Raw genomic sequence first — 27830 nt, forward strand, 5'->3', positions numbered from 1 at the left:
GATTTTTTAAAAATGAGATCCAACTATATACTGTTTATAGGACAAACACTTTAGATTCAAGATTATACTATATTGAAAGTAAACAATGGGAAAAATGATAAAACAGCAATCATAAGAAAACCCAGAGTGGCTATACTAATAACAGACTTTTAAATAGACTTCAAAACAAAACAAAAACTAGGACATGGAAACAACCTAGATGTCCATCAACAGATAAATAGATAAAGAAGCTGTGGTACGTATATACAATGGAATATTATTAAGCTATGAAAAGGAATGCATTTTAGCTGGGCCGGATGAAGTACAAGCTGGAATCAAGATTGCCAGAAGAAATATCAATAACCTCAGATATGCAGATGACACCACCCTAATGGCAGACAGTGAAGAAGAACTAAAGAGCCTCTTGATAAAAGTGAAAGAGGAGAGTGAAAAAGTTGGCTTAAAGCTCAGCATTCAGAAAACTAAGATCACGGTATCTGGTCCCATCACTTCATGGGAAATAGATGGGGAAACAGTGGAAACAGTGTCAGACTTTATTTTGGGGGGCTCCAAAATCACTGCAGATGATGATTGCAGCCATGAAATTAAAAGACGCTTAATCCTTGGGAGGAAAGTTATGACCAACCTGGATAGCATATTAAAAAGCAGAGACATTACTTTGTCAACAAAGGTCCATGTAGTCAAGGCTGTTTTTCCAGTAGTCATGTATGGATGTGAGAGTTGGACTATAAAGAAAGCTGAGCGCCGAAGAATTGATGTTTTTGAACTGTGGTGTTGGAGAAGACTCTTGAGAGTCCCTTGGACTGCAAGGAGATCCAACCAGTTCATCCGAAAGGAGATCAGTCCTGGGTGTTCATTGGAAGGACTAATGTTGAAGCTGAAACTCCAATACTTTGGCCACCTGATGCGAAGAGGAGCTGACTCATTTGAAAAGACCCTGATGCTGGGACAGATTGAGGGCAGGAGGAGAAGGGGATGACAGGGGAGAAGATGGCTGGATGGCATCAGCAACGCAATGGACATGAGTTTGGGCTGGCTCCAGGAGTTGGTGTTGGACAGGGAGGCCTGGCATGCTGCAGCTCATGGGTTTGCAAAGAGTCGGACACGACTGAGCGACTGAACTGAACTGAGTGAGATGGATGAACCCAGAGCCTATTATACAGAGTGAAGTAAGTCAGAAAGAGAAAAACAAGTAATGTATACTAATGTGTTTATATGGAATCTAGAAAGATGATGCCAATGAACCTATTTGCAGGGCAGCAGTGGAGACACAAACATAGAGAACAGACTTGTGGACCCAGTGGGGGAAGGAGAGAGTGGGAAGAATTGAGAGAGTAGTATGGAAACATATACATCACCATATGTAAAACAGATAGCCAGTGAGAATTTACTGTATGATTCAGGGAGCTCAACCTGGTGATCTGTTATAACTTTGAGGGATGGGATGGGTTGGAGCGAGGTTCAAGAGAGAGGGGACATGTGTATACTTATGTATACTTATAGCTGATTCATGTTGATGTATGGCAAAACCAATGCAGTATTGTAATGCAACTATCCTCCAATTAAAATAAACAAAAATGTTACTGGGGCAAAGCAGAACATTTGATGAAAGAATTACTCCATCAGGAAGATATAACAATTAAAAGCATATGTGCCTAATATGTAACACCAAAATAAATGAGGCAAAAACTGACAAAAATGATGGGAGATATACAATTCAAAGTTAATAAAGACTTTGATACCCCACTTTTAATAATGATTGGAACACTAAGCAGAAGATCAATAAGAAAATAATAGACTTGAATGAAGAAATAAACTAAATTGACCTATAGAACACTCCACCCAACAATAGCAGACTATATATTCTTCTCAAGAGCACATGAAACATGTCCAAAATAAGACTACATATTGGCCATAAAACAAATCTTAGTAAATAAAAAGGATAAAAATAACATAAAATATGTTCTTAGACTACAATGGAATGAAATTAAAAATCAGCAACAGAAGGCATTTAGGGAATTATCAAATCTGTGGAAATTAAATAATGCTCTCTTTCGTATATAATGGATCAAAGGAAAAATTAAAAGGGAAATTAGAAAATACCCTGTAGGCCTAAGGGTCCACATGCGATACACAGTAAAGTTCAGGAACCACTGGACTGGATGATCTTTTAAGTTCAACCTAACCTCAAGCATCTTGGTTTCTGAGGTTCTAATCCTAAAGATGGAAGTAAAGCCATTAAAATGTGTCCTTCTCTGGCAAGAATGAATATAATCCAGTGTTTTCTTTTAACCCTGAAATTTCCTAGGGCAGACCTTCTAAGGAAACCTGTGCTTGTAAAATAATGCATGTATCACCAACCAGACTTTTTCTTACTAATCAGTTAGTTGAACAGGATGCAGTGTTTGTATTTCCACAAACAGCCTTGTGAATGGAATTACCCTTTCCTTCCAGCTCAGGAGAAGGACTAGATTTATTTTCTGATGTGCTCAGGATCCATTTGTGATCTATGCTTTTGGAACCATTGTTGATATTAGAATTGTCCAAAGGAGAAGGAGTATGCTTTGGACTGAGAAAATAAGTCAACTGACACTATCCCTGAGGTCAGACTCTAAAGCTATCAATTAATTAGTCTATGGAGTTGAAGGACTTCTCCTCAAGTTCAAGAGTATCCAGGGAGAAAGAGCATCTGTCTACTTCCTGTCTTTGCTCCCTACTCTAGCCTTTCCAGGTGCCCCGTTTTCCTTTACCCACTAATCAGCCATGTTTCGAGGACTGGCTCCTTTTTAACCAGAAACAGAGAGAAGCTCCTTGGCATAGGCAAAGAACCACCCTGTATTACTCAGTGTCACTCTGGTGTACAATGCTGGCTTCCCTCACCTGCTGCCCAGATACTTGGCATGGGTCCCTTCCTGAAAGGCTTCTCTGAGCTGACCTGCAGGGCTTGACTGACTACACAGATTTCTGACTTGTGGCCAGCACTGGCCTGGTTCAGCCTTCTCTCCTGATCATTCACCCCTCCAGGACCTAGTTTTCCCTCGCCATCCCCCTCACTCCTGGTTCTTTGCCCAACACCCCTGATAGCACTTTTCTAGCTTCAATCCACTGCTCTCAGAGGCCTTCTGTCAGCATGTACCTTGCCCTCAGGATATTTGCTCTGCCCTCTGGATGTTTGCCCCCTGAGCCTTGTAGCTCAATTTGCCCACAGACTTTGACATACTCACATGCAGCCAGTGCCTGCTCTCTGCCAGGTCTGTAGCTGCCAAGGAGTTAACTTATCTGAAATTCAGCCAAAGCTGACTCATGCTTCTCTGAGGCTTCCTGGAGCCAAATGAAAGACGTGAAATGGTCTGTGAAACCTCACACATCAGATGAGATAATGTATACGAAAGGAACTGTTAGCATGACACAAATATGAAGTATTGATAATAATAATATGCAGGAGCAGCCCTGCATATGTCTTTCTGGGGCATGGCTGGTCACTGACCAGGAGTACCAGATGAAGGACAGAGATCAATTAGGAACATACAAGCAAAACGTTTACAAATCAAAAGATTCAAGAACTGAGAGGTCTGGATTACATAGGCAGATGAGAAAGGGCAGTGCAAAAAAAAATAAATAAATAAAACCAGAGCTCAGATTTTGTGGTACAACCAGAGGCCCAGAAATAAGGAAGAGCGTAAAGGATTTTCATCAGCAAGTCCTTTCGGTTCTACCCTCAAAATATATCCAGAATATGGCCACTTGTTTCCACCTCCATAGCCATTACCTGTCTGGACTATTGTAGTAGCTCCTATCTGGTCACCCTGCTTTCACTTTTGATTCCTTACAGTCCACTTTCAACATAACAGCCCTAGTGATCCTGCCAAAAGTAAGGTACTTCACATCGTGTCACTCCTGTGCTCAAAATGCTTTAATGTCTTCTTGTCCTTCTCAGGATAAAAGCTGAAGTCCCTTACCATGGTTTATAAGGTTCTCTGTGGCCTAGACCCCCATCACCCCTCCAGTCTGATCCTCTACCACCTACTCATCTGTTCCACCCACCCTGAACTTGTTGTTTCTTGAATACTCTAAGGTCACTCCTGCCTCATGGTCTTTTCCCCTGCTATTTTCTCTACCTGGAACCTCTTTCTGGCTGTTCATTCTCTCACTTCATTCAGGCCTAAGCTCCAGTCTTACCCACAGTTTCAGAGGTCAGCCTGCCCTGACTTCTCTATCTTAAGTAGCACTTCTCAGCCCCATCATACACTATCCTTTTCCCCACCTGAATTTTGTATAGCACCGAAATAGGTAATATATAATAGATATTACATTATTGTAATAATGATGCTTCCAAAATGTAAGCTCCATGAGCATAGGAGTTTTGCCTGTCTTGTTCCCCGCTTGCATTGTTGGAGGAATGGTTGAATAAACAAACAGAATAACAGATTTAGTCTCCGACGATAAATCAAGATATCAAGGGTCAAAGAATTGCCTTAATCCTGAGCTTTACTATGGTCCTGTGGAGACAAGGACCTATTCCCCAAGGTGACTGGTGTTGGATTTACAGGTTGTGATTTTTCCTCCAAGGAGGGAAAGGACAAGAAAAGTCTACCTGCCAGGCTCATGCCCATTCTGGAGCAGAGCTATTCTAGACATTGCAAGGGCAAGTCAAGGGCCCCAGTGGGGAGACTTCAGAGAAGTAGAAATTCTTATTGAATTCTCTCTCCAGGAGACCTATTTTTCTGGAATTTGAGTTTTTTTGATCTTAGGGAGCAATTTCTCTTCATCATTTCCCCTCTCCCTTGAGGGACATCTTTGGCCAGCTCAACTGCTTTCAGGTGTATAGTAAAGTAAAACAGTACAGTGGAAAAGAACATGGGTACTTGGTGCTAACCATTGCTCTGTATTTCTGTATTTGTGAGATCATTGGCAAGTTATTCTCAGAACCTCACTACCTCGTCTGTAGATGGAGAATAGCGATAGTACCTTTGACAAACACAGACAATTGTAAGGATGTAATGTGATCATGCATTTTAAGCACAATATTTGGCATGATGTTATGTTTGGCACATGTTCAGCTCTTATCATTGTTAGGGTAGGAGTGCCCAAAGAAATAGTTCCCTTTGTTCACGACAGCTCCTCACGGTTCCTATCTACAGAGCTTCTCAAACTTTAATGTATATACGTATCACTTGGGACAGTCTTGTTAAAATGCAGTCTTATTCAGAAGATTAGGAAGGGGCCTGAGATTCTGCATTTCTAATTAGTTCCCAGGTTGTGATGGTGTCTCAGACTATGCTCTGAGTAGTCAAGAGAAAATACAGGAGAAAGGCCTGGGGTATAAAATACTGGTGTTTCTGTGATGTTTCATAGTCTCTGATTCCAACCTTACAGGAATCCTGAAATTACTATGTCTTAACTCAAAAAAGCTGTTTTGTTTCTAGCCTCTTTCCCTTATGGTGTCCCTGAATCTGATTCCAGCTGTACCCATCCCTCCCTACCATTTCAATCCCACAAAAAATGCCTCATGCAAAGACACTCACCCTTTTAAGGAAGTTTCACTCAAAACTAAGGAGAGAGAGAAGATTTTCTCCTTTACTTAAATCTGCTCCTGGGCTTCCTTGGCCCTCAGACATATGGCCAAGCACTTGTTTTCATGGCTGTTTAATGGTTTGTAAAGCAATTGCTGGAGGAAACATTGCTACAGCAAGCCAGGCGAGAGAGACAGAGGGATTCACAGGCCAGTATTATCTTTGCTGAGCACCAGGGCTCTTCCAGCTTCTTTCATTTCTCTGCCCGACAGTGACAGATGGCTTCCACATGGTTTGACCTACTGTTTGGCCAGACCTGACCAGATAGTCATCCACCAGCTGCCCTGTTTGGCCCCCTAGAGGGCACCCTATGGCTTGAGGGAGGCAGAAGTTAGAGGTTTCATTTAGAGCTCACCACATCTCATAGCTATTGCAGTAGAGTTTCAAGCATGGGGAGTTCTTACTCCAGATGTAACTATCCCGATGCCCATATGTTTTGAGGTGGGATCAGCAGGTTTACATGGTAACGTTCAAGTAATTAATCATAAGCTGATGGTTTAACAGTTTCAGGACCCAAAGTGGGTTTGGTACTTGCAAAGATGTAAGCAGTACATATGGTATTATTAATTGGGAAAAAGGAGGTGATGTTCAGCTTTTTCCATTGCCTTGGCACAATCTCTGTTTTCTTACTGATTCTGAATGTTACTGATGAAGTCTCTGAAAGCTGCCTGGGAGGATCTCCAAATATGTCTCCTCATGTCTCTCTTAAGAGTATTGTGAAAAAAACAAAAACAAAACTTTGAATGATCTGTAGGGCATGAGAAAAGGATAGTATAAGTAAAGGGGTCATGCAGGCTAGGAATTAGGGGACCTAGATCTAGTCCCAATTTGTCTCTCTTTTTTGTGACTTTGAATATACTACTTAATTGATTTTACAAAGTTTTAAGCACCTACTAGGAGGATTCAAGAAATGTCTGGGTCTTATTAATGAGATTGTTTATGAACTTGGCTTCTAAAATTTTTTAAATAAAGTGTGTTTATATTCTTTCCCTTCTTAAAGTATAATTTGGTCACTAAAACTTGCCTATTACTTATAAATAAATTATACTTTACTTGCAAAAAAAATGCTTTACCAAAGTAAAAAGTTTTGAGGACGTTTGAATAATTAGAGCTGTCATGTAATGCAACTTGATCAAATCTATTAAAATTAAAGGTACATTAAAATAATTTTTAAAACTAAAGAATATTTAAAATACCAAATGCATTAAAATTTTAAAATGCACTGCAACCCTCAGCATTATTTTCAGAGGGGGATCAAAAAGCACTGAACTTTTTTGTTCAGTGATACTGAACTAGAAACAACCTTTGTGTCTCAGGAAAGAGAATGAGCTTTATAAAAGTAGAGGGTTGAACATAAATTCCCCCTTAGCTCCATCACTCATAGACATTTGATGCTTTGACATATTAGCTTCACTGGGGCAGGAAAGGACTAGGGGATAAAATAATGTATATTTCCTCTATATAGCTTTAAGAATATTTTCCCCCAATTGCTGTATATATGTGTGTGTGTATATATATATATATACACACACTCAAAATTACTTTAAAAAAAAAAAAAACTTCTCTATACACAGGAGAAATAAGATCAGAAAAGACCCTAAAGAAAAGTTTCTCCCCACCCACCATGCATATCTAGTACAAAATAGCATTCAGTAACCTTTGGATGGGCTTTCTCTGGCTTGCGTAATATTTTTATCAGCTAAGGCTTATATATTTTGTATTTCACATTCTGATTTAGCATTTGGTTTGCATTTGACCTGAATGATTTTGCCCAGTACCCTGGCTCTTGACTGGTTGTTTGCCTGGCCTCCCTCCTTGGACTTTTGGATTTGGAGAGACAAGATCTGCAGGGCTTGTCTAGAGGACTGAGCCCCTTTCAGGAAAGTGGCCCCTCTATGGTAGTTGGCCGCACCTTCTGTGATGACCTGTCAGTTCACAACTTCCATTTTCACTATGATAATTTAAAAGCTGCAGTCCCATTGAGCAGAATGGAATTGAGAACCTTGTGCCCAGGACTATTCCTTGCAGAGATGAGAGAATTCAGTAAATCCCCTCTGTCATTCTGGAGGTGATGATGAGAAATGTGCCCCTGGACAACAAAGTGATAGGCTCCCTTGCCTGGGCTGGCAAAGAGGCTTTGGCCATCTTTTGCAATATGCTCAGTGATAAGGAGATGGCTCTATCCCCTTATATGAACATGGGACAGTCCCACTTCTGGGTGCTCTGGATGTGGCTCACACATGTCAAGGTAGTGGAGACACCTTAAGAAGGCTATCCCAAGAGACAGGAACCTCTATTTTTCCAGCTTAAGGTTGAAAGGGCATGGCTCACAGAATCAGTCACTGGCCAATTCTGATTTCTCCAATCTTTCTGAGTCAAAGAAAGACTTACGGATAATTCAGGGCCATAGACCCTTGAATCCTAGGGGAAGGGCTTCTGCCAACACTGGAATTGTGGTTTTCAGGGCAGTGGCGTGACAGACAGCAAGGGAAGTTTCACCCTCGCAGGCTCTTGTGCAAGGGACTCTTCCTCAGGAATAGGGGACTTTGTGGCAAACTCTCTATGAAATACAGTGGGACTCTGGCCTCTTATTGGAATATTTGTCTCTAGTTGGAAAAGTTGATAGATTTTTCTTTCGTCTTACTTTTTACTAATACTTTGATTTGAGTTGCACTTAATTTGGAGAGGAGAGTTAACCCCAAACTGCTGCAGTTGGATGTGGGAAAAGATATGATATTATTTAAGTTATCAGTTATATGCCAGGCACAGACTGACTGGATGCTTTATGTTATCTCATATAGCCCACAGCAGGGAATTTATGATTCAGGGTGGGTACCTATGACCACAGGAGTATAAATTTTACTCCTGATTTTAGGAGTGAAATGAATGGGATTCAAATAATATAGGAATTCAGAAACAATCTGTTCTTACAATCAACCCCTGATATAGACTCCGGGTTTACCAAAATGATAGCTTGCATCAAATGACTATTTCTAAAAGAACCAGTATTTCTTTCAGAGTATACCACATAAGAGACTACATTTAAAGAGAAAATTTAGCTGGGTTTTTACGTGGAAAGTTATCATTATCTTGCAAGCAGCTTTGCATGTTTTGTAGCCAGTCAGAGGAGCCAGGGGCCAGGTTCAAAGTGAGAGCCTTTGGCAGGGCTGAAAATTTTCATCAAGATTTTGCCACATAGAAATTTCAGCAGAATGACTCTGCTTCATCAATTTAAGTTAATCACAGCAGGAGACAAGACCTCAGGAGAAGAGTCCAGTCTTCCATCCTCTGATCTCCAGTTAATGACTATAGAAATGAAATGAGAAAACAGAATTTTGTAGGACAAAAGTGGGGGCAAGGTGTAAATATAGAGGATTTCGAGTTAGCAAGATTTTGCTGAATTTAGTTATTTTTTTCTGTTTGTGACCAAAACAGAGGAATGCCTCTGAGGGGAGATGGCAGGGGTGAATGATGCAGCAGACCAGGATGCTGGTGGATTGCATTCTGCAGGGTAGATCGTCTTTAAACCTTGGACAGTGTGATATTTTGATAATGATAATAATAATAGCAGCACTTGGTGGGAGCGGGGGTAAATTGATGAGGCAGTGTTGAGATAAGGGTTTAAGAGGATACTCACTAAGCCATAATTATTAGTCCTATTGTTAAATTTCTGGTCAGAGAATCTGGTTAGTCTTGGTAGCTCAGCTTGGGTGAAGAGGCTGGTCTTTGGTCACTCAGCTCCAGTCGTGGGTCTCACAGGACAGAGCAGAAAGCAGAGCTGGGCTGAGGGCCTGAGGCATGCAGACAGCCTAAGCTGAGTTGTACTGCTGTTGGTCTCACTCCAGGCAGGCGTCCCTTGCCAGCCTTTTAGCAAACAGAGCAGTTTGTTGAAAGCATAAACCAGATCATATCACTCTTCTGTTTAAAACCATCCCATTGCCCATGGATACTTGACAGCTTTGAGTTACTCTTCTTGCTTCAATGTATGCCTCACCTCCTCCATAGAAGAGTCTAGATTTAGCAGGTATTCCCCCAGGCACTGGAGATGAGACAGAAGAAGTCTGTGACCTCCTAGGTTCTCTCTACTTTCAATCTGGACACTCTCCTTGAATCAGGGAATACCTCGAGGCCTGGTTATATAGTACCAACTCTGCTTACTCAGAAATGGAATGTCAAATCTTCAGTTCATAGTACAGATGAGGAAGCTGGGGCACAGAGGAGGCACATGACATCTTAAGTGAGTGCCAGGGCTAACTCACATCTAACTCCTGGCTCCTGGCCTAACAACTTTGATGCCTTTGACTGATGGTCAGCTCTGCAGCTCGAAGGGCATTAAGAACAGCAGAGCCATGCAGACAGAGTAGAGGAGGCAGCTGGTAGAAAATGGAAAGGCCATAAAGAGTCAAAATACCCATTCTTGCTGGCCATAACCCCAAGACAAGTGTGAGTCCCAGGTGTTCTTTAACACAGAAAAACTACACAGAGGGGTTTAACAGAGGCCATGACATTTGTGCCTAACAACTAAGTACCCTATTTATTCGGATTCTTAACCTTACTTTGTCCTTTTAAGTGATGGGAGACCTCCTCCATTCCTCTCTGGTCATTTGGTTTGTGACTCCAGTTTAGAATCTATCTGCCTACTTGTCTGAGGTTCTAGGCTCCAGGGAGATGAAGATGATGAGCTTGGGCCACGTGATTTGCCTGCAGTGTTTTGCTGTTCTGCACAGGGGCTGTAGAGAAGAACAATGAGCAAATTCATGAGTCAACATTATATTTATCCTTCTATTGTGAGGAATACTGCCTCTACTTGTGTGAAACATAATCATTTGTTAGCTTAAGTAAGACATTTTCCTGCCCAATGATAAGGAAACAAAAAGGCATTTACTGTGCTAGTCTCTAGAATGTGAAATGTAAGCTATGGTCTTTTCTGTTTGTTTGTCTTTAGCTTTCATTTATGATCACAGGCTTAAGGGTTGAAGGGGACCTTGGAGGACTGCCAGCTTCACCACCCCATTCTGTGCAGGAAGCCCCTTCCTAACATCCTTGCTGGTGGTTCAGACCCTTTCTCTCTGCATCCCCACTGTGAGTTGCTGCTACCTCTGTCACAATACTTACTTCATTTTGCTTTAAATTACAGTTATTTGAGGACTTTTCTTAAGTCTCAGCTGTGAGCCCCTGGGGACAGAAATCCTGTCTCATTCCTCTTTGATATCCCACAGCCCCCAACACAGAGCCTGGTCCACTCTCCATAAACATTTGAATGAGTGACAAAATGTTAACAGCCTCCAGTGGTAGCCACAATTCGACATCTCTAATAGCTAGAAAAATTCTTCCTGAAAGTGAGCAGGAGCATGCCTCTCCGAGTTCCCTGTGGGGAGAGAACATAAAACAGGCAGTGATGACAAAGGGTCAGGCATTCATACGGTACACACAAGAGAGCCTTGGGACTGGCCGTGCCCTGCTCTTTATTGCTGGTCTTGCTTCCCTTCGGGCCAGAGGATGTGGAGGTCTTTCCCAGGACGGGAAAACCCAAAAAAACTAGATGGGTCTGGATAAATGTATGAGGGTAGGGAGGATTTGCAGGACTTGAACCTAGTTTGGAAGGAGCGCTTTATTAGACTCTGTCAATGTTCCACTCATACCCCTCAGTCTGCCCCGAGGGACATCTGGTTCCCATATACAATGACAGCTTCCCATGTTTCTCTGCCCATGGTCACTCCCTGGCCTGGGGAGTGTGCTAGGCTTGTGTATAGGTCAGGCTGGAAATGCCAGGGAGTAACTCCAGAAGAAACTTCAACCATGAGTAATAGTACTTGGTACATAAATACTCCAGATCCCTCATCTCTCCTTGCGATGTCTGGAAGTATGTTCTATATAGTCTCTTAAAGGTTTCAGGAAGGAGGACCCCCAAATGCTCACAGCAGTAACCCATTAATGAACACATCCTGTCTTCATTTGCCTCCCTTTCCCCTTTAACTTGCCCACTCCCTCATTGTGCTTCCTGGGATCATACCCATATAAACAATCTGCCCCAAATCCTTGTTTCAAGTCTGCTTTGAGTGAAACCCCAGCAGGAAATTTGGGGGAAATCCAGATGTTAGTCCCTTAGAAGACAGAACTATTAAACTGAGTGTATGCCCTTCTTCCCCATTTCTTTCCTTCTAATTCAGAGTTGGTCTTTCTTGTCAGTTCTATAAATAGAGTTTAATTTTAAGAAGAATCTGTGTCCTAACTCAGAAAACAGGACTGATAATGATTCCTAAATTTTTGAAGGATAGTTATTTCAAATAATAATAGTTAATAATATTCTAGTTCTATTAAGGGAATATGCTACATCAGAAAGGTCTCAGGCCCATCTAAAGAAAGAAATCACGCATAGACGTCAGGATGGATTTGTGTTTAAGTGCTTCACTTAACCCCTTAAACCTTCACAGAGACCTTTTAAATGAAGAGTGACTTTATAAACCTGTCTCAGATTTGGGAAGAATGCTTGAGGTCAGGGACAATGAAGATGAATGGGGACCATGAAGGAAGAGTGAAAAGAAAATGAAGAACCTTCACTAAACTTCCCTGCTATTAATGAACTACTGCTGAGCTAATAGAGCCTGTTGCTAAAGGATATCTATTATCATATGAGAAGATTCGTAACAAAGAACAAAGCAAGCAACCTGCCACCCTAGTCCTTCTTCAGATAGACATTGTGTGAGTCAGAAAAGCTCCTTGTAGGTGCCACAATATTGCTTGATTGTTTTGACACCTCAGGCAATTAATAGGAGATAGCAGTTAAAAATAACCATGCTCACTACTGTCTTTGTTTCTGTGGGTTTTCTATTGTCTTGTTTCTTCCTGAAGAGTTTTCTGCTGGCCTAATAAGGAATGACACACATGGTCATGAATTTTTAATTGGCAATCAAAGATGGGAATGAATGTAAACAAAACACAGGGTGAGAGGAGTCAGCAGGGCCAGGAGAACCTCACAGATGCCTTTTTGAGGTCAGGTGGGGAAATGTTCCTAAATCACATAGGGATAATAAAGGGCTCACAGGTCTTATTTTTAGTGTAGATATTGTGGCTTCATATGCTATCTTTCCTGGAGGAGCATGACAACCTACTCTAGTATTCTTGCCTGGAGAATCCCCATGGACAGAGGAGCCTGGCAGGGTACAGTCCATGGGGTTGCAAAGAGTCAGACACGACTGAGTGACTAAGCACAGCACATGCTATCTTTATTTACTTGCTTCCTTGGTGGGGGCAGGAACGGGGGACAGTAAAGTCTTCACTTGGTGGTAGGAAGATGTGTGGTTATCCTGTGACCTGTGTACTTTGCTCTCTGAGCATTGCTGCCCTATTATAGTAATGCCCTGGGTACAGCCCTCTCCTGAGTTGAGAGAGGTGCCTTTTCCTCCTCTTGCTTTTGCCTTGTTCTGAGCCATTGCTTCCAATGAGAAACTCGGAAGTACCATGTTGTCACCATGGCATGACCTCATAAGGTGATTGTGAGGATTATTAAGGTCATCCATGTAAAGTGACTGCATTCATGGGTATTTATGTGCCATGTGCCATGCTAAGTCCCTTCAGTCATGTCCAACTCTTTGCAACCCTATGGACTGTAGCCTGCCAGGCTCCTCTGTCCATGGGCTTCTCCAGGCAAGAATACTGGAGTAGCCATTCCCTTCTCCAGGGGATCTTCCTAGCCCAGGGATCAAAGCTGGGTCTCCTGCATTACAGGCAGATTCTTTAGTGTCTGAACCACAGAAACTGTGTTGGTCCTCAGAATGAAAAAGCTCAGTTTCTGTACCTGCCATCTGCTGAAATTTTAATATGTAAACAAAGGCCTCCTTTGGGCCCAAAATGGGTATGCTAATATGGCTGATATAGCCTCTCTCAAACTTTTCAGTTTGGATAGCCTCCTTCACTATGTACTTCCCCACCCCAGAGTGCTCTGTGGGTGCCTTTTCAGCCTGCCCCACTAAGCACCACTCTCCCTTGCTTCCCAGAATGCCTATGTCAACATCAACCGCATCATGTCTGTGGCTTCCCGCCTCTCAGAGGCTGGCCACTACGCTTCACAGCAAATCAAGCAGATCTCCACGCAGCTAGACCAGGAGTGGAAGAGTTTCGCAGCTGCCCTGGATGAACGCAGCACCATCCTCGCCATGTCTGCTGTGTTCCATCAGAAGGCTGAGCAGGTGAGGCCAGGGGGAGCTGCTGCAGCTGCTGTTGGTGGGGCAGGGACAGGGCAGGCTGGGAGGACAAACACTGAGGTGTAGAGAGCCCCTCCTCTCTTTTTGAAACACTGAAGACCTTGTTGGGTAGTTGTGACAAAACCCATGTTCTACCACTGTTATGGCCCCTGTGTACACAGAAAGACATTGATAACTCTTAGTGGCTTTGCTTACATTCAAACAGGAAGGAACCAGAGCCTGTTTACATTCTGCTTACTAGTTTATTGGTGTGTGTGTGTTGACTGCTTAGTTTGCATTCCATGAACATAGACCAAGGAGTGAAACTAAACTGATCATTGAGTTTTATCAGGGGCAAACTAATTTTACATGAAGCATTTGCTGTGGATAATAATAAAACAGTGGACAGAAATAATTATTATTTGTTGCCATTTACTTACTGGCATTGGCCATTGACATTATTAACCCATTTTATGGAGAGGAGCAGGGAAGCTCAGAGAGATTAAGTGATCTGCCTAAGATCCAGTGGTGTATAGGAGCTGACTCTAACCAGCTTAGGAAGAGCCAATGGCTAAATTTTCACAAATTTAAAAAATGAACTTGTTGTTAAACATAGCCATTACTTCAAACTGTATAAGTTTAAATATGTCATATTAAAAACAAAGGTAATTAATACTCAGAATTCATCATTTTCAATTATTTCAATAGATCTTATTATTTTCTATGTTCTTGAGATTATTTCTAATATTTATGTCTATGGTGGAAAAAGTGTACAATTGTGTGCTGCTGATCACCTCCTCCCAGCTCCACATTTGGTGATGTCATACTGGTAGCCTGAAATAGACCAAGAGAGACATTTTACACCATGAAAATAACAAGTGTTACAAACCAGTGCTTGATTTGTTGTTTTATTGATTGTATAGAATCTTTAAAAAAAATGAGAGAGAAATATTTTAAAATTTAGTTTCAGTGTAAAAATGTGCTCTGTGTAGAGCTGTTACACTGTGAATAGAACACAAAATTAAGGAAATATTCTTCTGATATTCAAAAATATAATTTCATTCAGCAAAAAAGCCACTTAAAATCACTGATGAATGAGTAACATTCTGACATAAGTCGCCAGGTGTTTTTTACTTTTGTCTTATACCTTAACAAAAGTTAAAATACCAACCAGCTTTTGTGCTGTAACTGTATAAGTTTGTCATTTACAAATAGAAGCATCTGTGAGAATTAATTTGTTATGTGGGATTTATCATAAGAAGCATTCTATATGCTTCTAAATTTACAGTTTCTTTGTAAATTATGTATATGCTACACATCTTTTATAGCAGTAAAATTTATAACATATTGGATGTATACACACACACAGATTTATGCTGGTTATTAAAAGTTTATTAATACACCATTGTGAAAATCAAATGATCTATAGGCATCTGGGATCAAGTGTGTCTCACATTAAAGCCATGGTCTTATCCTCTAAATTTCTTTGTATGACATTTGCGTAGCTCATAGGTAATACAGAGTCAGACACAAGGTCATTCCTTAAATCTCTTCCTCTGTTACCCACCTAACATGGAAGTCAGCATAGAATAATTGAAAGAGTCTAGGTTTTGATGCCAGACATATGTAGGTTCCGATCATTAACTCATAGGCAAGTCATCTCAACATTCTGAGCTTGTTTGCTCATCTCTAATGTGGGGATGATCATAAATCTCACAGCACTGTTACAAGAATTGGAACATTAGGTGCTTAGTGTGTTTCTTAAGTGGTAAACATTACTACTGTGGGTATATGTTCAACATACTATCCTGGTATGTTTGTATTTCCTCCACCCTGTGTCTGATTCTATCTGAGCCCTTCCCAGAGACTGAAATTCTTGTGTTATAAGTCAAGAGCGGCCGTACACATTGAGAGGAATCTAGCCTTTTATTATTATTTTTTATGATAATGGTGGTAGTAGCTGCGAATATCCACAGCTAATCTCCTATTCTCTCTTCAACCCTATTACTTCAAACTTTGTTCAAGATTTCTATAGACTGGCAATGGAGATTCAATGCCTCCCTCTCTGTCTCTCTTTTTCTCCTTGAGATGACCATTGTATGGGATCTGATATAGGACACTGGTTAGAGTGTTACCAAGAAATCCCAAAGGCCTTGAAGAGGTCCTACCCCCATGATTGACATATAACCATCAAGTTACTTTCAGGTTGCTTTGTAAAATGGTTGTTGATGGGGAAAAGCAGCTTCTGAGATATTAGAAAACACATGCAGATTGATACTGGGTGATACCCAGCACTCTTCCAGAATTGTTAGGAGGTGGCTTAATGCAATACAAACATACAGAATGAAAAATCAACCACCACAGCCAACTGGCTAAGGACTGAAAGCTGACATAATACCAAGAGGAGGACTCAAGCAGTTGTAGAAACACATACCCGAATTGAGAGTAACTGGAGGAATCAACTTTTATTTGCTGTTTCCTGACTTGGATTATTTTGGATGAGAAGAAATTTTATTTTTATCCATTTTTTTAATGCAGTTTCTCAAGATTGCCAGTCCTTCAGGGAAACTCATAAACCATGCTTCTTTTTAGCTGGAAAACACACACACATACACGAAACAATGGATTCAAGGCTATTTTTTCAATGAATTTATTTAGGCAGCTCTTTATTGTCCTCAGATGGGTTGTTCTAGGCAATGAGATAAAAAGGTATTTAGGCAATTAATTTAAATGGAGCTGTGCACTCAGGCAAGAAGAATCACAGACAGAACCATTCCAGACTGTTGGGTGAAGAATAATCTGCATTTTAGAGGTGTATTTTCCACCCAATAAATCTGAGTGATTTCAGTTAGCTCACCCTTTGTGCATGGAGACCCATAGTCTTCCAAAATTATTAATTTTAATTTTTAAATAATTTTATTTCTGTCAAGATCTATATCTATATATCATGTCCCAGGAACCACTCTAGACACAGTACAGTCTGTCCTTAATCTACCCTCCCCCTGCCAGCCCCTTGGGGTTCTGACCCAACAGCAGGAATCTTATTGAATGTTAATCTCCACCCCCTGTAGGAATGGTCTCTGCAAGTTCCCTGGGGTCCCGAATGGGCCTTTATGAGGCATTCTTTGCTCCTCTTCACAGCTCGATATCCACATTGTAAAGCACATGTGGTAAATATCCCATTTTGTTATATGTTGCCTCTCATGTGTGAGCATGCACAGGATAAGCATCTCTCATGTACACATGTAATTTAGTGAACTGTTTTCACACATGTATTTTATAGTGGATATAGCCCACTGAACATGAAGACAACTTCCACCCCCAGCAGTTTCATAGTAGTCATCTTTCTTTGTGTAAACTACACTTTCTAAATAGGTATTTGGGTATGACTTCCTTCCTGAGGTTGGTGTTTATAGAATTAAAGAAAAAACTCCACCTTCTGCAGTGGTCTCTGAAAGCTTCCAGAAGTCCTGATGCTTCTTAAAGGTATCTGTCGTGCCCATCACTGCCTGCCCCCAGTGCTCCCACACTGACCTAGCTGGCATATCTCCTTCCAGTTCTTGTCAGGAGTGGATGCCTGGTGCAAGATGTGCAGCGAAGGTGGCCTGCCGTCTGAGATGCAGGACCTGGAGCTGGCGATTCACCACCACCAGTCTTTGTATGAGCAGGTGACCCAGGCCTACACAGAGGTGAGAACCAAACAGGACACCCACGGGTCCTGGCTATGTATACGGGTGGGTGGCAAGAGCACCAGCCTGTGAACTGTGACATAGCCTGGGTTGGACTAAGAAGAAAAGAGGCCATTTTTCTCCTTTTGGAGACATCTTTAAGATCTTTGATCTGTGAATGATGGTCTCCACCCAGGAAGCAGAAAAATGCGTCTATCAGCAGGTACCACGTTGGTCAAGAAGTAGGACCTGGAACCTCCATTTCAATAAATTTCAACCCAAGTGAGTTTGGTGCTTGTTGAAGTCAAAGAACTAATGGCCTCTGAGTAAAAATAAGATTTTTTGCCACAGTCAAAATGGAAATTTGAATCCTGGTTCCTTCTCTTACCCGTGTGACCTCAAACAAGTTACTTAACCACCCAAAGACTCATTTTCTTCCTCTGGGAAATGAAAGTAATAACAACTGCCTGTAGTTTTAAGAGTTGTAAAGGTAATTCATGTAATCCACTTGGCCCAGTGCCTGACAATAATAAGTGCTGAAAAGGTAACGGGTTTCATTGTTTTAAGAGGCAGAGAGAGCAGAACTAGTGAGCCAAATTTGATCTCACCAGCTCCAATGCATACAGCCCAAGGCTTTCTCTCAGAACAGAACTGTGCCTCTGCCCATGGGTCAAGAATCTCTAAAGTTACTCTTTATAAAATATAAAAATAGAGCATATAAATGAGAGTGATATTATACTTACACACTCATTGAGTGTGATTATAATCATATACAGAAACACGGCATTTCTCTCAATTAATCTCAGGCCCTAGCACTGTGGGATGTAGATGCTCCCTTCAAGCCCACTTTAGAGGTCAGTGGACTGCCCCTGCCTCCTGCACATGTGGGCTGAGGCAGAGGACTGGAATTTGGGTTGACTTGAATTTCAGGACTTGGCCCTCCAACTGGAACCACCCAGCCCTGGACAGAGCACAGTGCTCAAAGGTAGCATTGCTCAGAATTCCCTGAAGAGAGCTGTCCTGGGTATGGCCATGGAATGTGTATCTTATTCATGTCTCTGAGTTATTGATGAGGTACTTCCTCTCTCCCTTTCCTGGCAATACATTGTAGGAGGCAGCACGGTAGAATGGGGTGGATAGAGTTGGTCATCAAAATTGGTCATTTTCCTCCAGCCAGGCTCTCTCTCCTGTCTCAGCTGCGCTCTCTACCTTAATCATGTGTTCTCCTTTCTTTATCATGCCACAGTCCTCCATGCACTTCTGTGGCTCCATCAACAGGGAGTAACTGCTGGCTCTGTGTTTCTGGGCCCCCAGCTAAGCTAGTATCAGGATGTGCAGGTAGGGGAGGGGAAGCTGCAAGCCCAGCAAATAGCTCCCTATTCATCTTCATTAAGGCCAGAAGTGGGAGCTCAGGTCCCTCTGCCATGTTTTTGGAAGGAAAGGACTGTCTTAACTCTACATCAACTTTGACTTCATTGTTAACCAGATTAATTTGGGGTCTTAAAATTCCTATCAATTCCCTAGTCATCACTGTTTTAAATTAGAAAGACACATGCTCCTTGGATACTCTGCCAAGCGCTGGAGAGCCACAAGTATCAATCAGATGATGGCACTTTCTAGAAATATTGCCAGAAATCTGGTGAGGATTGACAGGGAATGTCACCCCCACTGGTTTTAGCACTGAGGGTGAATTTTGGGGAACCCAGGAGCATGGATGTTGTGTCTACAATCTAAGGGTCCCTCCCTTATTCTGCATGTTCTGAAAAGACAGGGATGTTACCGCTTCCAGGAGAAAAAAAAAATAGGTGTTGAATAAAAGGAGAGTGAAAGAAGGATAAATATAAAAGAAAGAAAATGACAAGGAAATAAAGAAGGCAAGACAGAGAAATGATGATGATGATAAAGATAGAATTTGGCAGCCAATACTACACACTGGGTTCTGTTCTAACTAAGTGCTCTGCTTGTGTTAACTCGTTTAATCCTTACCACAACTCTGAGCTATGTGCCATTACTATCCCTACCTCATACACAAGGAAGCTGAGGCCCAAAGAGGTTAAGTAACTTGCCTCTAGTCACACACTTAGAAGTTCAGAGCTAGGTAGAGGAAGGTGAGGAAGGAAGAGGAAGAGGGGTTTATGGTGACAACTTATATTCAGGTTTTTTTCCAAAGTGGAGCTGTGTTGCCTCACCTAGTTAGAGAGTCAGTCAAGGTATTTATCAAGTACTGAGTGTCAGGCACCGTCCTAGGCATGCAGAGAGATAAACAAGGCAGAGTACTTGCCCTGAGAAAGCTGAAATTCAAAGAGAGACACTGATTCAGGGTCTTGAAGATGATGGCTGCAGCACCATCACTTCCCCAGGTTGCAGGCTGAACACTGGGTCAGCTCTGGTGGCACACTCCTCGGTTGTCATGCATCTGGGTGGGATCTCAGTTCCAACCAGGGGCCCCTACAGCTTGCCTTGCCTTTCCGTGCCTCACCTCCTCTCCCCCTTCTCCTTCGACTTGACCTTTCTCGTCTTACAGGTCAGCCAGGACGGCAAAGCACTGCTGGATGTGCTGCAGCGGCCCCTGAGTCCCGGGAACTCTGAGTCCCTCACAGCCACAGCCAACTACTCCAAGGCGGTGCACCAGGTGCTGGATGTGGTGCACGAGGTGTTGCATCACCAGCGGCGGCTTGAGAGCATCTGGCAGCACCGCAAGGTGCGGCTCCACCAGCGCCTGCAGCTCTGCGTCTTCCAGCAGGATGTCCAGCAGGTAACACACTGCGCCCCCATCCCAGCATCTCTCACAGACCAAGCAGGCATGCCTGAGTCCCTCACCTAGGTGATCAGGCCTGGGGATGCCTGATTTATGGACGGAAGAGGGCAATCCAGCCCCCAGCAGCCCCCACCCCCTCCTATACCATCCAGACTTGTTCACTGATGCTTCTCTCTTAAGCAGCTTTACAGACCTGGCCTGGGGTTGGGAAGGGAGGCTCAATCTGAGAAATAGCAATTCTTTGCAGTCATGACTTTGTTTTTTGGGGGGAAAGCTTGACCATCCCCCAGGCATGAGCTTTCTAGACAGCTCTGGGTCTGGGGGGGTTATCTGAGCACTGTCAGGGCTGGACTCCCAGCCAGCTCGCTTCTCAACCAGGGATGCAGGTGGCCTGCTGGAGCTGGGGTGTAGTGGGGTACAGAGCCTTTAGGGGATTCTTTGGCAAGCTTGAACTTGGGAAACCAGATTTAAAAGATGGGCTGTTGATAATTGTGTGTTCTGTAATTAGAGGTTACTTCTGGCTTAATCTGTTTCTTGCATTATTATAATAGTCATAGCTTTTATTCTTTACCACAAAGAGTAAAGAAATGGTTATTTTCTAACTATAAAAGGATAGCCTTGCCACAAATACCCTTTTGGATGAAATGACCCATTCTTTTCTCCTCATACTTCCTTTGTCTGTCTCTTTGGGGACCCCTAGGAGCCTTTCTCTGAGGACTAATAGCTGGAGCCGGGGGTGGTTGGAAACTAGAGATGAGAGTTAAGATTCAGTATCATTTCCCTGCTGGTTCACAGCAAGAGGCAGGGATGGGAACAGTCATGTTCTCAAACTTTTTCTGTGGCCACCTCGTCATTTCAGGATTTTACACATAAAATAGCGTTTCACTCTCCTTCTACACCTCTTGTGATATTGACCAAGTATAGTCGAAAAGTATATTAAAATATACATGGAAAATTGAAAGCTAACTGGACGTGTCTTTGGAATGCTGGTTCCCCTTACAGCTGTTGTTAGGGAGATCTTACACTGGGTACCCTGAGAAGAAGACAGGTTGGAGGGAGAGCAGGGCATCCTATCAGGGGCTGTGACACCCTCTGTGTGTTGGGTCACCACCATGCAGTCAGTCCCAGGAGTAGACAGGCCTCCAGAAGTGTCCCATATTCCTGGGCTGCCCTAACTCCTTTGCAGCCCCCGCCCCCCAGCTAGGGCAGTGAGGAGTCTTCAGAGGTGACACTTTAGTCTCAGGAAAGATGGGAACTGCTGATGTGCTGGCCCAGGCTCTGAAACCCTTTTGGGGTTTGCTGGGAATGGAAAAGCAAATGCTCTAGTTGTCTGTTCCTGCTATCTGGAATTGTTCAGATCAGTGTATCATCTCTGAGCACAGAAGACCACAGGGTTGGTCTGTGAATGAGACAGAGTTAGGTGCCAGCCTCCAGGGGCACACAGAGGGGACATTACTGTTCCAGTGAACTTTGAGTGACTTTTGGAGATTTCTGTACCATGGATTATACAGCTTCCTTGGTGTGCTCATTGCCTTCCTGCTCTTTTCATGGTTGTCGGATGGTGTAGGATAGATGCTGGAGAGGGGCAGAGGGCTGTGAGGAGGGTGGGGAAAGACATCCCCAGTAGGAGGGCGGCATCTAGACACAGACTGTCTGGAAATAGCGGTTATTGGACTATTTTGTGGCCACCCTGACATCTACACTACAGCTCAGGGAAAGTATAACAAAGCCACACTGGTGACTGTTCTACATCATGCTGTTAGAAATGAGAGCATCTCTGGAATGGAGACCCTATCAGTTCACCTCCATCAGTGAATCACATTGTTGGCACTCAACAAAAGCAATAAGATTATGAGGTAGAAGTAAAGGGGTTTGGATTTTCCGTGAGGACTGAATCCCCCAGGGTGGTTAATCCCATTGTTCTTTTCTGGACATGTGAGTGTGACTTCTGAAGACATGATATCATTCAGCCATTGTCCCACTCACTCTCACTCACCAAATATCTGACACTGGGGCAGATACGCAAAGAAGAATGTGATAAACAAGGGCTACTAATTTGTGATGGGTCTCAGATGCTTCCTGACACCCAGCAACCATCAGCGTCTGATCAGTGTCTGAGCTGGTGCTTCAGAGGTCACTGGACATGATGAACTTAGTGGTTCCAGTGACAAACTTGAATTTTGGCCTCCCAATTCCAAGCCATGCAGGAGCCTGTCCTAGTTTTCAGAGTCAGATTGGGACAAATAGTTTCCTTTCTCTGTGCTCCTACAATTATATTTAATTAAATATGTATATATACTTCCCAGGTGGCACTAGTGGTAAAGAACCCATCTGCCACTGCAGGAGAAATAGAAGACTTGAGTTCCATCCCTGGGTCAGGAAGATCCCCTGGAGGAGAGGGCATGGCAGCCCCCTCCAGTATTCTTGTCTGGAGAATACCATGGACAGAGGAACCTGGTGGGCTACGTTCCATAAGGTTACAGGGTGTCAGACCTGACTGAAGTGACTTGGCTTGCATGCATGCATGCATGCATCCACATACATAAAAAATAATTTAATGCAAAGGTCAAAGTGCTATTGAAATTTTATAAATTTATCATTTTTTATTTTTCATTTTTTCATCTCTTCTGTTCCAGTATCTCCTTGAGAGCAGAAGGCATGACTGCTGCTTCTCTGTGCCCCTTATAACTCTTAGCCACCTGGCATAAAGCTAGAGTTCTTTTTATATTTGCTGACTTGAGCTGACATTATCACTGGAGAACCCCAGTTTCTGCTTCTATGACTTGAACATCATCTAACCCTCCCTCCCAGCCCATTCAGTAGTTGCCAGTGAGTAGCTGGGGTCTGCATGCAGGAATTGTGAAAGTCTGAAGGGTCCCAGGTATTTACTTACAGCCCCAGGCAGAGGACTCAGGGACATAACATTAGTGCTACAAAGCATCTTGGTGACCATCAGCTATTCAGCAAGTGTGGGCCTGGGCAGGGAGCCCAGCACTGCACTAGGTTCTGGCAAGATGCCTGCTTAGATAGAAAGGCAACAAAAGATACACACTTGAAAATATAAAGGTCCATGCTACCTGAGCATGCCAGGCAGGTGCATAGCAATCAGGTATTAATGGGACAGGCTGAGGTACAAGAAGTCAGAGTTGGTATCCTGAAAGAGGAGAGAATTGATTAACCATATAGTCTGGATCCAAGACTCCTGAGCACATTTGGGGTTGAGAGATATCCTGTTCTGACAAGTCTTGGTCATGGGACCTTGGGCAAGTGACTTTACTCCTGGTGCTTCAGGTTCCTCACCCCTAAAATAGGAAACATCACATACCTGTCTTTTTGGACTGAATGAGGTGCAAGCGCAGTGCCTACCCAGCATGTAGGAGATCCTCCAGCAGTATTGCCTGGGTTTAGTCGCATCCTCTTTGAGTAGTACTTGGGTGTCCCCTGTTGCTTGTGCTGTTGGGAACCCCCAGCCTGATTCCTTTGTTTCTACAACAGCAACTGCTTCATGGGTCTGTTGAGTTTCATTGCATTCAGTGATGAAAATCTCAGAACCTCCAGGGACCTGAAAGAGCACCCAGTCTCACCTACTATAGGCCAAGGAAACTGAGGCCCAGAGATGTAAAGCAACTTGGTCATAACCACACAGCTAGTTAATGGTAGTTCCAGGGCCAGAAACTAAGTCTTCTGGCTCCCAGTCCAGGTATCCTACAGAAAAGTCACACAAGAAAGGAGCCTGGCAGACAGAGGAGAACAGAAGAGAGACAGGAGGGATACATACAACCTAATAGAGAGAGGAAAGACACACACACACATACACACCCTGGAACAGGGAGAGAAAGGAGAGACAGGGACTCTGGGGGGGTGAGAAAGCGAAGGATAGATTTAAAAACAGAGATCAGAGAAACAGACATACATGGGCTGGGAGGAGAAAGAGAAAGAGGAAGGTGGGGCAGAGACAGAAGAGAAAGAGACAGGGTCTCCTGCTTGTGGAGAGAGGAGAGGGAGCCAGCCAACCTTTCCCTGAGCCTGACTCCTTGTCTCATTGCCATTTCTGGGGGATGGTCTTTTCCCAAGCAGGATTACCTTGTCCAAAGCACGGAGTAAGGCAGAGAGGTTAAAATCAAGATAGACACCAGTGAAAACAAGATTTCATTTAAACATTATGTAGCTAGAATTGGCCTGACACATTATCTCTGTGCTAGCTATTCTTTGGGTCCCAACAGGTGTCCTTTTACCATTTTCTTCCCCTCTGGGCTTGGAGGCAGTGAAAATAAGTCTCTGAGGATCAAACTGGAACTTGGGTTCATTAAGATACAGAAATGCATGAATAGGGCACACCTGCCATAGTATTGCTAGTGGAATAATTTTCAGTGCTACTGTTTTTCCAGTGTAGAGTAGAACAGTACTAAAAGTGAAGGCGAAAGTGTCAGTCCTCAGTTGTGTCCGACTCTGCAACCCCATGGACTGTAGCTTGCCAGGCTCCTGTCCATGGGATTTCCCAGGCAAGAATACTGGAGTAGGTTGCCATTCCCTACTAAGCAATAGCCAAAGGAGCATTTCGCAACACTATCAGCCAACTTATCTTTCCATCGTGGGCTCCTTTCGAGCCCAGATAGACCTAACTTTGTTGAGAAGAACAAGGAGTAGCTAGTCTTGATCTTTCTGATAGATGCAAACTCCGTTCCATTTTTTCATAGCCAGAGCAACTGTTATGAGTATCTCTGTAAGCTGTCTTATTCTACCTCCTTTTCTTCTTCCCCTTGCCTGTGGTGCAAGAATAAGTTGGTAAAGTGTTTTGAAACACCTGTGTGCAAGGCCCTGTGCTAGAAGTTGGGGGTCCCTGGCCTGAGAGAAGACATATGTACCTAAGGATGTATGAATGGCCTGTGTCTATTTGGCTTTAGGGCCAGAGAAGCAAGACAACAATGGGCTGGTGGAGTCAGAGCAGAAAAATTTCCCATGGTTGGAATGGCATTTGCACTGGTCCTTGGAGCTCAGGCAGAGGATCTGGGGATGGTATTCCTGAAGATGGCCAGAGAGCGGAGAGCTAAGTTATAACCAGGGGCCAGGGAAGAGGAAATCTAACTGGGTGCCTGCTTTTGGCAGTGATAGCAGGAGGTCAGGCTGGGTTAGGAGTGGTCTCGGGGGGAACATGACCTATTTGAGGTTTCAGTGCCCTCCCTTAAGAACAATGTGTTTTGCTTTTAAGTGGTCCAAAAGTGAGCTAGCGAGGGGCAGTGATGACAGAATTTTCTGGCTCAGTGACTTTCCATTCTGAATGAATACATTAATATTAAAATCCATAGTTCTGTACTACAAATGAATCTCACCTGTTTATCTCAGTTTTTATTGAGGCCTCATATGGAAAGCTATAGCTTTTACTGTGTCAGCTCTTGCCTGCCAAACAATGTGTAAAAAGGATTTGAGGGTAATTTTTTAAAACTCCAGATAGTCGATCTTTTACTAGCTGTAGTGACTAAAGCCCCTTAATCATACTAAACCAGTTTGGGCATTGTATAATCCAGTTGACAGCTTTGCATAATAAAAGGTGAGCACTTTAGGTTACAAATTGCATGCTTAGGAAAAAATGACTGGAATGATGATGGGTCTAGAAATGAACTCTTCTTATAAAAAGAAAGGATTAAAGCATCTGAGAAGGAAAATGCTCACCCAGGGCATACATAGTCCCAGGTAGATGGGGCAACACACACAGCAGGAATCATTCTCAAAAATCTGAAATGCCAACTGGTGGTAGTTTGTGGGTATGTCAGGGAGGAGATTCAAACATCAGAGGTATTATTGGATTCCAGCCCTGAGATTTTTTTTTTTCCTGAGATTAAATGTGTCTATAAACATTTTATTGTTCATAGCTCATGATTCATCTTTATGAGCAATTGAATATCTAATCACTTCACTTATCTTATTTAATCTTCCAACACTATAAAGCTGGTGATAGTTTGGTCTTCATCGTACTGATAAGGAAATTGAGGCTTAAAAAGGTTAAGTAAACTTGTACAAAGTCACATAGCTAGTGGCAGAGGAAGGATTTAAACCCATGTCCACCAGATTTCTAAGTCCATGCTCTTAGCCTCTCTGATATGCCCTAGGCACTATGCTAGATGATGAGAATGCAGAGAGACACAGCCCCTACCCTTGAGGGGTTTATAAATTAGTGCTGGAATGTCATTGCTCAAAGGGCCCAGATAGATTACTTGGTCCTAAAGGATAAGAGTTGCCCAAGGTTGCATAACTGCTGACAGATGAGATTCATTCCCAAACTGCCTGTCCAGTAAGAACCACAGAGGCAATCACACTCGCACTCAAATGCTCTTTTCCACCTGCTCCATCGTTATAAAATGGCCCGCTATGGTTATTTATCTCTAGCACAAGCCTTAAAACAAGCCCTACCCATTCTCACTTGTTTTTCACAACCATAATTAAATTACCTCAGCATCGTTGGTGGTTTCTTTGTTGGTGGTTTTGAGTATCTTGAATAATTTCCATTTGCCCATGGTAGTATTTAGCAGTATTAAAACTCTCAATTAAATTTTGATGGTGATAATCCAGTCATTCAAGTATGTTCAAGTAGACGACAGATGATTCTTTGGGCAGGGTGGGTGTCCAGAAAGTGAGCAGGTTTTGGCTTGGCTGCACTGGGGGAGGTAGAGAGGGGAGAAACAGAGGCCTCCGCCAGTCAGGGTTGCTTTCTGATTGGAGTGGGGTTGAGGAAGCTTTCTCGTCTGACTCTTTTTTTGGTGTCACTGATCTTAGAGGGGGCACTCTATCCCTCTCACTGTGGGAGGAGGCTGGTACCAAAGGGTATGTTCCAGTCTTCTCCATGTACTCTCCAGCTAGAATTAGCAGGGCTGGGGAGTGGGCCTTGGAGGTCTGCCTCTGATCTGTTCAGACCCTCCTGCCTGGAATTTCATGGACCCTTAGTACCTCTCACACTCTACACCTCACTCTCCTTCTTCTCTGCCCTGCTTTCCACCTTCTGTTCCCTTCTCTGTCATGGTCTTCTCCCTTGGTGCTTACTTTGATTTTCTGGTTGCAGACTCCGTTCTGACTAAACAGTGGTCGTTCTGTGATGAGCACCTTCCTAGGAAGGATTTGGGTCCCTCCCTCTGGCAGGCTAGGGAAGCTGGTGGGTCCTGAGAGGCAATGAGAAGTGCCCCCCCCGCCAAAGTTACTGAGCCTCAGGGCTTTCTTGAACCACAGTAATTTTAAACACCTTTAATGTCCTCAGTTCCTCTTTTATTATGTTAACAAGGGACTAGACAACTCAACATTCAAAAATACTAAGATCATGACATCTAGTTCCATCACTTCATGGCAAATATGTGGGGAAAAAGTGGAAACAGTGGCAGATTTTATTTTCTTGGGGGTGTGTGTGTTAGTCACTCAGTCCATGGAGTCACAGATTCCATGGACTGCAGCCCACCAGGCTTCTCTGTCCATAGAATTCTCCAGGCAAGAATAGTGGAGTGGGTTGCCATTTCCTTCTGCAGTGCGAATTTTAGTAGTAGTAGTTTAGTCGCTAAGTCGTGTCTGACTCTTGCAACCCCACAGCCTGCCAGGTTCTTCTGTCCATGGGATTCTCCAGGCAAGAATACTGGAGCGGGTTGCCATTTTCTTCTCCAAAAGAAGG

The 27830-nt window shown here is 43.2% G+C and overlaps 1 protein-coding gene across 21 annotated transcripts in view; it reads left to right on the top strand.

Moving 5' to 3' along the window:
* KALRN (kalirin RhoGEF kinase) overlaps positions 1 to 27830 on the top strand; it is a 668360-nt gene that overhangs the window by 278867 nt on the left and 361663 nt on the right. For all 21 annotated transcript variants that reach the window (XM_070466100.1, XM_070466108.1, XM_070466101.1 and 18 more), the window contains exons 7-9: positions 13571 to 13762; positions 17314 to 17445; positions 19949 to 20179. In XM_070466100.1, coding sequence (XP_070322201.1) covers positions 13571 to 13762; positions 17314 to 17445; positions 19949 to 20179 — 555 coding nt within the window. The remainder of the gene's footprint in view (positions 1 to 13570; positions 13763 to 17313; positions 17446 to 19948; positions 20180 to 27830) is intronic.

Source organism: Odocoileus virginianus, chromosome 4, assembly GCF_023699985.2.
Source record: "Odocoileus virginianus isolate 20LAN1187 ecotype Illinois chromosome 4, Ovbor_1.2, whole genome shotgun sequence".
In the NCBI taxonomy this organism is placed as follows: domain Eukaryota; kingdom Metazoa; phylum Chordata; class Mammalia; order Artiodactyla; family Cervidae; genus Odocoileus; species Odocoileus virginianus.